The sequence below is a fragment of the Oryzias melastigma genome, linkage group LG16 (assembly GCF_002922805.2).
Source record: "Oryzias melastigma strain HK-1 linkage group LG16, ASM292280v2, whole genome shotgun sequence".
In the NCBI taxonomy this organism is placed as follows: domain Eukaryota; kingdom Metazoa; phylum Chordata; class Actinopteri; order Beloniformes; family Adrianichthyidae; genus Oryzias; species Oryzias melastigma.
This window is the reverse complement of record NC_050527.1, coordinates 5,433,354-5,448,782: the sequence shown is the minus strand read 5'-3', so window position 1 is coordinate 5,448,782 and position 15,429 is coordinate 5,433,354. Positions and strand designations below refer to the sequence as shown.

General features: G+C 43.8%; 1 protein-coding gene across 3 annotated transcripts in view; it reads left to right on the top strand.

Annotated features, from left to right (window-relative positions):
• The first annotated feature begins 6 nt into the window (after positions 1-6).
• pou2f2a (POU class 2 homeobox 2a) overlaps positions 7-15,429 on the top strand; it is a 47,081-nt gene continuing 31,658 nt past the window's right edge. For all 3 annotated transcript variants that reach the window (XM_024267776.2, XM_024267774.2, XM_024267777.2), the window contains exon 1: positions 7-1,227. In XM_024267776.2, coding sequence (XP_024123544.1) covers positions 1,128-1,227 — 100 coding nt within the window. In that variant the 5' untranslated portion in view covers positions 7-1,127. The remainder of the gene's footprint in view (positions 1,228-15,429) is intronic.

The following is a 15,429-nucleotide window of genomic DNA, read 5'->3' as shown; positions in this document are numbered from 1 at the left end:
GAGGGAGGTGCGGGGGTGGGGGTGGCGATGTGTGAGTAGTAGCGGGTCCTCTCTCGCCTCAATGTTGCGGCCAGCCTTGTGGCAGATCGCTACAATCCTGGAGGGAGCCGGGTCGAATGAGCTGTTGGGGGTTCCCAGATAATAACGGGGACAAACAGACATACACTAAAATAAAAGACACACAGACGGATGGACGCAGATAGGCAAGTGTTCCGACGAAACGCGGCACCATGACCGGATTCTAGTCTTTTATTATTATTTTCCCCCTCCCTCACTGTTATTTTTTGTTTGTTATTTATTTATTTGTTTATTTTCCTTGCCTGTGTTTATTTGTTTGTTTATGTATCGATTGATTGCGTTTTAATTACTGCCTTGTGACAGAGAGAGCGCGAGGGAGGAGGAGCGTGAGTGTCAGGCGCGCGCGCTCTGTGTGCGTTCCTTTTTTTTTTGCACCTCTTTCCTCACGCACTCCGTCATTAATTAGCAGGTGCGACGCGCGTTAATTAAGCTGCTTTTTAATGCGCACGCGACCCGCTAGCGCGCGAATGTAAGACTTTACGCAGCAAGAATAAGAGAATAGGGAGTCTCCAAATACATTTACCTCCGTTGGCTTTCTCTTGTATTAGCTGTAAAGCTGCAGATACCAAAGCTCAATCCGGCCGACAGGAGTAGACTATAACGACTGTTCTCATGCCTTTTTCACACCTGCAGGAAACACAACTGCTGAGAGACTTACACAATAACAGCCGGTCTTTACTCAGACAGAGCTTTACACGCAACAGCCTTGCTCTGAGAAGCTCCACGGCAGGCCTGCAGGTGGAACTTTTTACGTAGTAGTGAGTCCTGCTCCTCTCTCCATCCGTCTGTTTGTCTGAGCTGAACTCAAGGGACCATACATATATGTTCTATGCACATTTAGGCTACACCAAAACCAACGCCGACCAGCAGTCGGCTCCCACTTCTGTAAATAAAAGTGCGCAGCTGGGCTACATGTGCGCACTCCTAACTGCGAATGCTGTGAGGTCCTCAGAGCAAATATTTTCCCGGCGGACGAAGATTCAGAGGCTTCGGGACTCTTGTTGCAACACTTCTCTTAGAATTTGGGCGTCAGAACACCAAGCAAGACCATGTTTGTCCCCTTGCCGGTGCCGTTCGTGTTTCAAAGAACTGCCCCTGACCTCAACGCCTGGCGCCTCAAGTCCCCTCTGGCTCCCCGCTCCAACTCCGGTAAGACATGTTTTTTTCCTCCCCTTCTTTTCTCCTTGCTATACACCTCCTCCGTGTCGGGGAGCCGCGCAGACCCGCCCCGCCTTGCTTTTGCGCCGATGCGCTTGCAGCGCAAGAGAGCCGCCGGGGCGCACACCCACTTACACACGAGCGCACACTCCACGGTTTCCTCAAATACTCCTCCTGGCTTCTGTGGCGGCTCTTACAGTCAAGAAGCATTTCCAGAGGGGGGTGTTTATTGTCCAAACATATAAAAAATGAGCATCAGAAAATCTCCTTTTCTGCTGTCCTGTGTGGGAAGATGCGCTGCTGTCCCACCCCTGCAAGCGCTGGCTTGTCTCCTCGCCGCCTGCGCGCGCATTTTCTCCCAGATTTCAGCTCCTCTGCCTCCGTCCCCGTCCTTCCCCTCTTCTCCACTGCCTGCGCCTGAGCCTCAGCCTCCGACTCTCCCCAACTAGACTCTCGGCAGGCAGGGAATATTCATGCCAACTTATCGATCCTGCGGAGATCGATTCCTGGGCCGGTTGAGGCAGTGAGAGGGGGAGACAGAAGGGGAGAGTAGGTGCACAGCGCATTGGCCGTGTAAAAAGGGGATAACAGTCTTTATTGTTTCTTTTATTGGGCTGTTTTGCACTGGTGTAGTTGCTCCTTTGTCGCTGCGCCTTCGCACCCTTTTTTTTCTTCTTTTTTGCTCCGACTCGCAGGCAGGTTTAGCTTGTCTGGGGCTCACATCTCTGCAAACACTCCAGGAATATACTACGAATGACTGCGTCTCTCTGTCCCGTTGCTTGGCTGCTGCACGGTGGGAAGCGGCGCAGCAGAGGGAGGGGGAGGGTGCCGGCTGAAACGGTGGCGCCGTCTGCGTTTCATCTGCGCTCAAGTGGAAGAAAAGGACGTGTGGAGGGAGCAGCCAGGCACCGGCTCCTCAGATCCGTCCCTCCGAGCCTCCTCCAACTCCCAACAGATGCTCAGCCTCTTATTACAAATCTGTCTGCCCTTCATGGGACTAGAATAGACCAGAAAACCTGCAAATATGGAGTAAAGTTTTGTGTTTATTCTTAAAATAACTACAGTGAAATAGTGAGTCTCCTTGGTTGTGGATGGGCTCTTAAAGGGCCAGCTCCTCCTCACCTCCCCACAGTGTTTCATTTCCACAACAGTTTCAGGCCATTGGCTTTCAGAGCTTCACCTTTTAGTCCACATACTCAGTCAACAGATTGCAACATGCCACAGCAGGAGGACAGGTGATAGAGGTAAAGAGAAAAAATAGTGCACATGGAGAAAAGGGACCCATCACATGTTGGAAAAGCATTGGGATAGGGGGTTGCTTTGGGGAGGAGGCACAAAAGAACCAGGTAGGAGGAGTTTTTGCTTTCCACGCATTGAAAAATGGTGAACGTCAAGAAGAGATAAAAAAAATGCATAGTGGAAAGAGAGGGTGAAAGTAAGAGTGGATGACAATGTAAAAAATGAGGGGTGAGAGGAAAACCTAGTTTGAAAGCGGAAAGTAAACCAAGGTGAGGTGGTGTGCAGCAGGAGGAGCTTCTGAATGTGGAAGGAAGAGGCCGAAGTCCTTAGATGGTGTTCTTCTGATTCGTCTTTCTAAAAGTTTGTGACTCGGATGCTACGGTCACACCAGGCATGCCCAACTCCTGTGAGTTTACCTCATAGTGTTCACACTGGACAAGTTGGGAGGGACTTCTTGTTTTTGTACTTTTTACTAATACAAATCCACCATACACTTAGAAGAATATCAAAGCGGTGCAAATCTCGCAAATTTTTCTCCAAACTTTGTCAGAATCTGAATTGTTTCCCTACCCCTACAGCTTCTCCCTATCCCTACATTTAGTCCTACAAACTAAGAGATGTGGGAAAAAAGCGTCAGACGTTACTACCGTTTAAACGTCATCAATCATCTACATTAGTGCGTAGCCGCAAGTGCTAAAAAAAATACATAACATCCATCCATCCATCATCTTCAGCTCAACTGGACCCGGGTCGCGGTGGCAGCAGTCTATGCAGAGGCCCAGACTTCCCTCTCCCCAGTCACTTCCTCCAGCTCCTCTGGGGGAACCCTGAGACGTTAGGCCTAATCCAAATTCTTCCTGGCTCCCTACCCCTACATTTAGCCCTCTAAACGGATAGTTATGGAAAAATAGTGTCTCCGAATCCTGACGTTTTTTACACTCAATGACGTCACCAATAGTCATCTGTCAGCTACCGTGGAGCTGCCAGCATGCAAAAAAAATGATAACCGCAGTTTTAAACATTTTAAAAGGTTATACTGAAACAAAAAGTCATTACTTACAAATTTCTGTTCTTCGAAGAACCCCTTCGCAACAGAGGGATCTGTATCCCACCTCTAGGAGTGTCTGAAATATTTCAGACAGTACTACAAATGCCCCTAAAAATGGAGGGGTAGGGAGAAGGGAAGAATTCAGATTGGGCTGTAGTATCCCAGCTTGTCCTTAACAACATCGATTTCATACAAAAGCAAAAATTCATTACTTATATGTAAATTTAAAACACACTTTCAGACAGCTTCAAATGGCCCTACAATTTGATAAAAAGGATGTAGTCATAGTGGTAGAAAAGCAATTCAGATTCTATTTTTTCCTTTCTTCACAGCTCTGTTCTTAAGAAAGACTTGGTGTTTTATAATTCTGACCGGGCACAAACCGCAATTATTCCTTTCTCCTCCATTCAAACAGTTGATACTTTATCCAATCCCTGATTGGTCAAAGCTGAACCTGGCTTATCTTATAACACACGTTCAATGAGTGTGGATTTTGTGCGTAGAGCCTATAAACGGTTGTGTAGCTACGCGTCAGCATGGAAGCCTTAAAGGTACGCATGTTTACATCGACTTTCATTGGAAGTGGTCGCTTGAACTCCTATTGCTGAGGGCTTGACGGTGAGTCTAGCTCCTCCCAATCAAAACAACAACAACGACAATTTCAAAAAAGTTGTCTTAAAGTTATAGCAATTGGACTTTAAATCTTTTTCCTTGAAACGTTGGCAAAATCAAGGCACAATCGTTCACACCATCTGGATGAATGAGAACTTTTACCAACATATCCAAGAAAGTTGTCTGCTAAAAGTTTACAGACCAAAAAAAAGGTGAAAGTATAGCCGCCAGAGATATTTCAAAACCTTCTGTATATTTTTAAGCTGTTCCGGCTTTCATTTGGAGCCTTCAAAGCGCTCACACACACATTTCATTGTAGGGCTCTTGACTCCAGCTCTCAGTTAACTTGTCTCTTTGACTGCTGGCAACTACTTGACTCCTTAGTGCCGGAGCTTTGTGTGGGGTCAGAGGTCACAGCCGATGTGTTCGACTCAGCCCCACCTGACCCCCTTCCGCCCCCTGAGTTTTCATCCTCTTTCATGTTACAACAGACCTCAAGCACTCCTGCTCAGCCCCTGCTGAGTCTCGCACACACACATAATCATGAAACGGCCGGGCCATCATATACAGTAACATAAAACAAGCATGTTAGATCGTTTTCCACCCGGATGGGAAACGGCTGTAACCGATCCCCGTTTTGTTCTATTTTTAATGGCGCAGGTCAGTTTGTGCGAGGCTTTCGTGAAGCCATAAGCATTAACTGGTATATAAAAGTTTAATGGGACATAGAAGAGAAACCACAGGTTTCCCAGACAGAGCGATCCTCGGAATGAAATGATATGATGGGACATGAGTGAGGCTCCTTTTGCTTTCTCCTTATCTCCGGCACACATTTACACACACTCCCAGATTCAGTTCATCTCAGCTTTGTCATTTCAGTCACACACCATTAAGCACCATCTTCCAACTCGCAGTGTCCCTCGCACACAAGCCCTCACACTCGCAGATACACTTCAGCCTTTAGACGCTGGTAAGATGCTTTGCCATCTCCGCATCACTTACAGGTCACATTTAAACACACAGCTGCTGATGTCTGTTTCCTGACTGAAGGCAAAATCTGATGTTTACTATTTCACACCGTCTATTCCAATAAAATGCCCAGCGCATACCCGTCAGTCAACTTGTTTATTACTCAGTTTATGTTCCTCTCACCTACTTTTTAGAGGTTTCCATCGCATGTGCAAGGAATGCACGTGAAGCGAGAGCACGCGTGTGCTCACCTATGTGCTCTGTGCAAGCGTGGCAAAGAGGGAACAAGTGTGCACGGCTGTGCAAAAAGCAGGAACACACTTGCAAACCAGTGTGTGCAGGTATAGATTGGTTTGTGGAGGAGAGCGTGCGAGTCGCAGTGTTAACATGATTGCAAATGACAAAATGTCAACCTGGGTTTGTTAGCAACATAATGGGGAATCAATAGACACGAGAAAGATGTCAATACTACATTCTTTATTGCATTAAGCTACCTCTCTCTCCTTCTCTGTAGCTCTCTCTCCCCACTCTTCTTTTCCCTTTCCCTCCCACTCTCAGCTCGCTGTCACAATACTAATCCTTCTGTCTTCCTCTGCCCTGCTCTCCCTGTGGTAAAAGAATTAGATTGCAGCATATGAGCCAGCCTCAGAGTCCTGAATTTAGCACGCTGATGGCAGAAAGCTTCTGGAGCTAATGGGCTAACGGTTCATCTATTTACGTACATTAGGCTCACGCAGGTACCCCCAACACAGTTTGACAGTGTGACAACACCCCAAAGGAGTCACAGCGGTGACCTCTCACTGCTTTTCCATGTGTTTCTGTTATAATCCAACAACAAAAACCTGTGTGGAAACTAGGGGGGTAATGATGAATAGATCCTACAATCCAACCAGATTGATCTGTGTGATGCAAGTTGTTAATCGAATCGACATATGTTTTAGAATCATTTCTGAATGAGATAAATTGATGTTGAAAAATACAGTTTGGATTTAAACAGTAGAGATTGATCTAACGCATAAAGCTGAAGTCTGCTAGCTTCATGCTAACGTATAATGGGATTTCCCATAGGATGACTAATGCTAACGCTTGGTCAACCTAAGCATACATTGCTGACTAAATGAACAGCTTTATACACTCTCAAGCAGGAAATTCTAAAATCCTTTTGGGGAAAGTTTTTTTTAAGTAATCATTTGTTTTTTGCTCATACTGTCTTCTTCTTCTGGAATAAGGTGTAAGGCTATAGCGCGATCGCCACCTAGTGGCCAAACGGAAACGCCCTCCAGGAGAGGCAGAACAATTGTTGAAACTTCTTTTGAGAATCCATGGAACACTGTGTGGTATTAACAATCTCATTATTAGTTCACTAATACATTTTTAAGTATGTGAACTGTATCAGAATAATATGAACATCTTCAAAACATATATAGATTATTGATGTATTTCCAAACAAATGTCTAAATATGTAAACCGTGTAAACTCAAAATGTAATTTAATCAAAATGAATTGGGTAGATTGAAAGAATAGGAAAAAAAAATCTGAATTGAATCAATCCAGGCTCTGGTGAATAAAATTGAAGAGATTCTTGAAATTATTGGCGATACTCTGCCCTGGAAACACTTTGAATTTTGCAAAGAAATGTGGTATACAGTGTGGTATAATGTTCTAATGATGCTCCATTTGTATTATTTTAAAATGGAAAAACAACAGTGAACTGAGCTTTAAGAAACTAAAATGTGAATGGATTTACACTTGACTATCTTGAAGAAATACTTTTGAGTAAAACTTTACCTGCACTGTTTATAACCAGTTCTTTATCTTTGAGTCTCTGAATATGTTTTGGCTACAGACTTCCTGGATCAATTTTAGGTCAGTGATCGTTAAAAATGAACCAAAATTGACTATGAATCGTATCAGCAATCAAATATCACGAATCAAACTGCTGAATCGCTACACCCCGACTGCAACAATCTTTTTGCCTGTGTGGAAACATAAAACCCCTGTGTGGTGATGTTAGCATGTAATCCCAGCTGCTTTAATTAAGATGATATTACTTCGTTTGGAATTGGGAATTAAGCTTATTACTCGATTAATCTAAACAAATCCACTCTGCATGTGTATGATGACAACATTACTGCCTCATTTATTGTGTCACAGCGGGGATTTAAAACTCCTTTTAATCCTATTAACCATATTTCTAGGACTTACACAGGTGTGCACATGTGGCAGCAGTTATTTATAGGTGGTGGATTGGTGGGCTCTGAGACGTGCATTAGTTCAGACTAATGTAGTATTAATGCTGATGAGGTCCCTCAGCTCATTAGGAGCAGTGAGTGGCGTTGGGCCTCTCGAGGGGAAGAGGGCAGACGAGCAGAAATACGATTCATCTTCTTCTACTGTTCACAATTATTGCCAAGCACACCTTCATGCATGTTCACACATGCAGCGAAATTGACCTTTACATGCATGCTTTAAAATATGTATAGTCCAACAAAGAAACTTTGAAGTCCACACAGCAGGACGCAGCACTTAAAGACCTTGATGAGAACCAATTACTGGACGTTAATTAATCCAGAGTGTGTTCTCTGCTTTGTCTCGCTTCATACTGGCAAGAAGGATTTTGTGCAGTTGGTCAGTGTGTCCAGTAAAATGCAGCTCAACATTAGTCTTAGCCGGAGGCTGGATGAACAAGCCACTTAATCAGAGCCAGAGACCTTAATCACCGGGCGAACAAACACACACACGCAGGTAGAGATGGAGTGTGTGTGGCATTTGTGTGGGCAGTTAATCAACACATCAGCAGGAGAGAGCACATGCACAGCATCTGACTCCATCCACGTATTGATTTATACTTCCCGCTGTGTTTCTGGATGCCTCTCCTTATCTCCCTGTCTTTAACATACAGATGATGCTCACATATGAAGGCTTGACCTCCACACGGGCTGAGAAAAACCGAAGGGTTTAGTGATGATCAGAGCTGGACATTCTGCCAATCAACCCGTCTGGAACACTTAAAACGACAGTTAAAACCCCCACACTTATTATTTTGAACCTTTTAGTCGCTGGTTTTCCTGATCAACCTTATTAGCTTGCATGATGTGTTCAATCCTTAAAATCTCCCAGCATTCATCTGGTGAAGTGTGCAAAAAAAGTCTGACCAGCCTATTTTTCTAAAAGACCGAGGCCCAAATTAAAGGCGTGTTTTTCAGCAGCGCCTGTCTTTTTTTGTTGTTGATTGCCGCAGGCTGTCACCTCTGTCACCCGGCTCATGTGCCAGTACATTTAGATAATAAAAAAGGCCAATAAAATACAAGGGTTTGATTGGGTGTCTCCCTCTTGGCCCAGCAGAATGGACGCCGAAATCTGGGGTCCTTCTCTCCATTTCATTTAGCTGATAAGATTTATGGTAATGAAGGGGTCTTATTAACCTTTTGAGTTCTGCTGCTGTCCTTCAGCACTGATGCTTGATGAGAGTGCTTAATGTTTAGAGGCTTTGAATGCACCCCGCCATAAGCAATGCCACAAACACACACTGAGTAGAGATTTTCCAAAATCACCACAGCCCTTTGAGAAAGCTGAATGCGTGTTTAATCTCCCTCCGCTCCTTTTTTTTTATTTTTTTTTACCTCTCAGCATTTTCCCTTTTCTTTATCCCCTCCATCCTTCCTGCTCTCTGTCTTTCTCCCAGCAAGAGTATTGTGTCCTGAAATTAATCTGTTGTACTCCAGCACCTCCTCTCACTCTCATTTCCCTCGTGCAATCTCTCTGTCTGTTAGAAGTGCACAGTCACACTCTTTTTATTTGTTGCCAGAATATGACAGCACTTAGGCGGAAGGAAACAACTATTTTCACGGTTTAAATATATATATTTTTAACATTTTGTTTCCCTCCTAACACTTTAGTTTGGAGGATTTCTTGAGTTTCTAAACTACACTGTAAAAAGTGAAACATTGGATCAATTAACAAAAGTTCTGTCTTTTTTTAAATCAAATTAAAATTTAAATTGAGTAAACCATCAACTTAAATATTTAATTTAAAGTCCCCTTCCAATGAAAATCATTTTCTTTTTAAGTTTTGAACATATATGTGTGGCATTTTTTCTTCTGAAAGAGAACAAATGTAATAAGAAATCTTTTAGTTTTTGCATTTATGAGTATTTCTCCTTTTAAATGTCAAACAAACTGTGGCAGAAAGGTTCTGTTTGAATTATTGAGCTTTCTTTACATCACAACAACGCTGCTGCACATGCGCTAAACCCCTCATCTGGTCCGGCTAACGTGTCTAGCTTAGGTGGCATCTTCCCATTGACTGCAGCCAAATGAGCCGCTGTTCGCATTTCCGTGGTCTAATCACTGGATTTTTTGCGTGAGTTTCAGTACTTACGTTAGTAGGGCTGAGAATGCTGGAAAATCTCCGCAAGACTCCACTGACCTTGATGTTACCACGGAAATGTGGCTCAATTGACCGCTGTCTTTTGCAGTAAGTTTGATCCACGAAGATCTTCACTTCCTCATCCGAGCTGACATTCGATACGGCTGGATATTAACGATATTGCTTGACATTTTAATGTAGCAGTGATGGAGATGTATGCTAGTGAAACACAGAGCTATCATAATCACACAGGGGGGATCAGGGGCGGGGCTGCTCTGCTCAGCTTTTAAAAACCACGCCCCCTCAGAGGAGATTTTGGAAACAGAGGCTTCAGATCAACATGAAAAATGGCTTTTTAAGATGTTTAGATTGTGGGATTTTGGTTTAAAACTTCATAATCATAATTAAAACACTATGTTTTTTTAAAAAAATGTAATGGGGACTTTAAAGGAAAAATAACTATTTTAAATATTAAAAATTACAGAACTTTTGCTAACCTATACAATGCATCACTTTTTACAGTGTAGAATATTAAACGAATGGCCTTAATTGTTATGAAGCAGAAATAACGGGGATGACAGTGACAGGTACACACTCCTCCCTTTCTGTGCTAGGGCTGCCCCCCTCTGTCTCTTTGTCTGCTTGCAAAGGGGACGAGGGAGGAGGCGCAGAGCAGGGGGTGCCGAAGGAGTGACTAAGTGACCCCTCTCTCCCCTTTCTTTTGACGCTTCCATGTTCTGTCCATTTTGTTGTGCAGTCCCCTCTCCCTCCCTCTTCTTTCATCCTATTTGGTTCCCCCCTTTTTTCAGCCTGGTTAAGTCGCCATGGCTGTTGGCCTCACATGTCCCACCACCGCCGCCGCTGCCCCCACACCCCCTCTCCTCCTCCTTTCTCCATTCTCACATCTTCAGCAACAGCAGTCTGGTTGCCAAAGTGTCCGCAGGACACATTAAGGCCCATAAAAGCCTGGTCTGCCGTCGCACTCTTAACCACCAGTCAGAGGTAGTGTACAAAAGTGACTTTAAATGAGTCTGTGATTACCTTGAAACATGGGGGGGTACTAAAGTGGCCAAGAAAGTGTGAGACAAGGCCGAGGCTCCGGAAAGAAGGGAATAAAGTACACCTCCTTAGTCTCTCTCCGAGGAAAATTGATCAGAAATTAGTATTAGTGTTCGGCGCAGCTAAAAGCCAAGAAAGGCTACCTGAGTGGAACAAGTTGTGACAAATTATAATCCAAACACCCCCTCCCGTCTCAACCTCCTCGCCCCACCCCTCCCCTTCACTTGTCTTGCTAATTGGCCACATGCTGCCATGAGTGACAAGTGCAATCATCAGTCAAATTAGGACGAGGGGGAGGAGGAAGGTGGAGGCCAAAAGAGCTGGAGGTGGAAGCGAGGAGCAGCAGAAGGTGGTTGGGGCACTGTTGAAGGGAGGGGGGGTTTAAAAGGATGTGCTTTGATCAGAGACTAGAGAGGGGGGCAAGCGGGCAAACAGACAGAGCTACATGGAAACCTGCTGTCCACACACCTGCTGCTTCATAGATGGGCAACATTAGCACCCCCCCGACTTTAGTGCAACGGAAAACATCACAGACGAGCTTCCAGCAACATTTCTGCCGCACTTATGAAGAAAAATACTTATTGATTGTAGTTACACTGTGTAGGGTATTAAATCTGGTCTTTTCATTTCCACCAAAGCAGCAAAAATAGAAAGAAAAGACATCAGAAAAGTAATAATATCTCATGGTGTTGTTATAACTCAAACGCAACATTTGGATCTGAGCTTTATTCGGATGTACTTCGCCTCTGAGAGCAGATGCTGGCTTTCCAGCCAGCTAACGAGGTTTAAAGTAATTAGGAGTGCTGATGAAGCGCTTTGATTCTCTGACTGTGGCGGCCCTCTCATTAGTGGTTAGCCAGCTAGCACTGCAGCAGGCGCTCCAGTCACATCCTATTAGGCGGCTCAATGTACACTCTGAATTAAGGGCCGGAGATTAAGAGGAGATGAAAACTGTCCGTGTATACACACTCGGATGCATATGCACACATGCAACACAGAGAGGTGCGCCTGAAGTCCAAATGGCTTAAAAGCATGTATTTAATGTATAGCAAGGTTCTTAAAAGAGGTTAGGGCCCACATTTAAAGGCACAATCGTGGTTTTGGTGTTTTTAACATGTTGGAGGATTTATATACACAAAAAAAAAAATAATAATAATCAGCTTAAAATTGTTGTGAATCAGGAGCAGATGAAAAAAGTGCAATTTAAAAGAAGCTTGTAGATGTGGCTGAGGCCCAACAACGGCAAGCCACAAGTTCCCTCCATCCCCTTTGTAGATGACTAGATCCATGTACGACTTCGTTTTCCTCGTCCGAACGGGCATCTGGCTCACATCTGTACGGCTGGATAGTACGGTGGCCCTGTAGGGCAAATTCAATTCAATTTTATATTTTATTTATATAGCCCAATTACAACATGGTTGTCTCAATAGGTTTCACATCGGTAATTGTCCAAAAACATAAAACCACGTATTAAATATACACAATAGCTGATTACTAAACTAAACTAAACTGAGCATCCCTGCGCTTGGAGCCTCTCTCTCGGTAAGGAAAAACTCCTAACAAATCACTCAACACAAAAGCATTTTAAAGATCACAACAACTAATGAAAGGGGAAAACAAATAACAAATCAGCATTATATATTAGAAAACAAAACAGATTCCAGAACCCAAAATGTAAAAGCACAAACTGGAAAAAAAATGGAAACATTTTTTTAAAATGAATGGGACATCCCTGATTGGATGAAAACATTTGTTTATCATTTTAACTGAAAACTATTTGACATAAAGCGATGTTGGATATCATCAATCTATCGGGAATTCCCCATAGTACCAAACTTTTCTAATTTCTCATAGTGGTTTGTTTTTCTAACATTTCCTTTTGTTTTTTGTAAATTACTTTAGTTTTCCAAAATATATTTTATTCTTTGGTTTCTGGAATTTTGTTTTGATTTCTAAAATGCAATGCTAATTTTTTTTTGTTTTTAACCTTTAAAAGGTTTTTGTCACCGAGTGATTTGTTGATGTAATTTCCCTTCCAGGCCACCGTAGGATAGCTCTGATGTTGCTTGCTATTTTTGTTGCATCAGTAATGTTAGGTCGGGGATCTGAGGGACTGTATACAAACGGATGATGGTAATTAGGGGCAGGCTTACCCTGGTCCCGCCCACAACTCAGAGGCAAATTTCTAATGAACTCCTGCTGCTCTGCAGAAGCTATGTCCTAGAAAATGGCACAGTTTTTTTTAATTTATTTTTTTATAAAGGCTAATAACAGCATAATGGAAATGAAAGAACACTTAGAACTATTTTAGAGTGAATCAAAAGATGATCAGAGTGGGACCCTAATATAAAATAAATTTGCCTGTGAAGCATTGATAATCCACACTTGCTACTTGGACTTATTTGCTCTGCACATGTGTCTGAATCCTGGCAGCCAACCATTTCTCCGTGCTTCCTACTTATTAAAGAAAACAAAAAGACAACCTTGAACAGCATTTCTTCCCTTTCTTTTCCACTTCTCACTATTCATCAATAATCTCCACAAGCTCTCTGCTCTCTCTTCTCTCCGTCTCTTGTCGTCTTTTGTGTGATGGAGTGATTATTGAGGACGCGGCTCCTGTGTTTAACGCCGGTTGATGAAGTCTGCCTTTGTCTGCCTGTGCTAACCTGTCGCAACCGGGACACCGCTTATAGCAAAATCAATACACAGAGTAGAAGAGAAAGGCCGGGCGAGCGAGGGAGGTGGAGGGGAAATAAAAAAAAAGGTTGGGGCAAGAAGAGGGTTGGAAGGTGGGGTTGAATGCAGCTATAAGGAGGAGAATTGAGACAGAGGAGGAAGTTTTTGGAAAAGAGGCAGATGACAGAGATTCAGTGATGCTGTCACTCTGTGCGGAGAAGCGGCGTTCATAAGGATGCGACGGTCCTGCCTGTGCTTGGCCTTGACCCAGAGACTCCGTCTGCATCCCTTGTGGGGTTGCATTCACTTTTGTGCTGAAGAATGGGCAGCCCCTATCTCTACGTGACTATCAGCGTCCTCCCCAGAGTTGAAACCAGCGACAAAAAAGATGCGCGGACAACAGCGACGGGGAGAAGGACCAAGGACGAAAAGTGGGATGGGGGGAGAGGGGGACGGCCCAGGCGAAGGAAGCAGTTGTGCGAGAGAGAGGCACAGCTGGGAAATGAAAAATGCACCCCCTCCCTCTCAATAACACCACCTTACAGTGCGCGCATACATACAGACACCATCCGCGGCTCTTTATCCTCCCCTCAGGAAAGATGGGTGTATCGGTGGGGGTGAAGAGCAGAGAGAGGATGGAGAAGGGACAGATAGGGGCATTAAAATTCATGGCCCTTTTTTTTATTTTCGAAGCTGAAAATCAATAGTGTTTACTATGAATGAGTGGAACAGTGGACAACAGCAGTGCCGGGGGGACACTGAGACAGAGAGGAGGAGGAAGGAGAAAAAAGGAGGCAGATAGAACGGTAGGAGGAGGAGGAGGGGTGACTTTATAGTGATAGGCAGAAGCACCAGAGGCCAAGGTTAAAGACCAGCAGTGGCGGAGAGCCACAACGAGATAGAAGCACAAAGTAAATTCAGTTGTCTTCTAAACCAGACATACTGCCCTGTAAGTGCATATTTATTGTTTGTTGTCCTAATCTTATAATGCAATATGCTGTGATATTCTCTGCAGTTGTTGTTGGTTTTCCAGCTCTCGGTCCCCCGGTTCAGCCCACTCCACCCTGCAGAAATACAGCGTGTGTGTTAATTGGCAGCCCGCACACACCATTTCTCACAAACACACACAAGAAAACAACACACACTAATTGAAGATCAGCGCACACTGCGTTGTTCAGCAACCCTGACCCTGTTTCTAGCAGCTGAAAGCCTGAAAGTTCAGGATGGCTTACCAGTGTTTTGATTAAGCTCTGCCTGTGTGCCTCACACCGCTTGATCAAAGCAGAATTTTTTTATTCTTTTTTTATATCTCCAACATGTATCCAAGCTTTTAAATCAACTATTTTGTTTGTGTATATAAAAAAAACTCGTAAAATAATTTACAACTTCTTTCTTTTTCCTAAAAAAATAAATGACATTCCCAATTTGTCTGTTTGCAGCTCAGCTTTGGTGGATTGCACGAGTGTGAGTTCATGCTTAAGTGCCAGCACAGCTATCTGGAGCAGATCTGTCCCCTGTCATCGTGCACAAATTGTGTATCCATGCCGCTTTCGTGCGTGTGCGTGCGGGTTGTGAGTGAGCTGTGCAGAGGGTGATATATATGCAGTCTGCTCATGCATTATGGAGAGCGCAGGTGAGATAGTCTGAATGTGAACTGCTGGTATGTGGAGAGTTCAGGGCCAATCTTACTGAAGCCTTTTGTATTAGCATAGCATCTCCATTTCAAATCCGCCTGTCAAAAACCAACAGCATGTTTTATTCAGCAACAGATATTGATCACACATTATTCGTGCATATCAAAATCCTCTATTGAATACCAAATGTGAGGCTTTTGTTTTGTTTGGGACAGGGTTTTGCAAACAAGCTGCCTCAAAAAATTAAGGTTATGCACATAATCTAAGGTCACCCAAAACCTTTTTGGTGTTATCTTGTGTAAAAATATGCAGGGATATTGATTTTTGTATTGAAGTATGGAGCATAGTGTGCCACAATGGTTGTCTTCTGTGCGCCAGGAGTGTTATTCAAAAACTTTTGACTTTCTATTCACTTCTAAGGCTTCAAGCTCCTTTGTCAACATGACCTCCAATCACCCGCTTACAGTAAAAGCAAAGGTTTTGCTGTACTTGTCCTTTTTGTCCATCATCATGTCTTCCATCAATATTTCTCCATGTTTTAGACCCGGAGACCCGAGGTCATCTGCACCTCTCCATCACGTGTTTTTT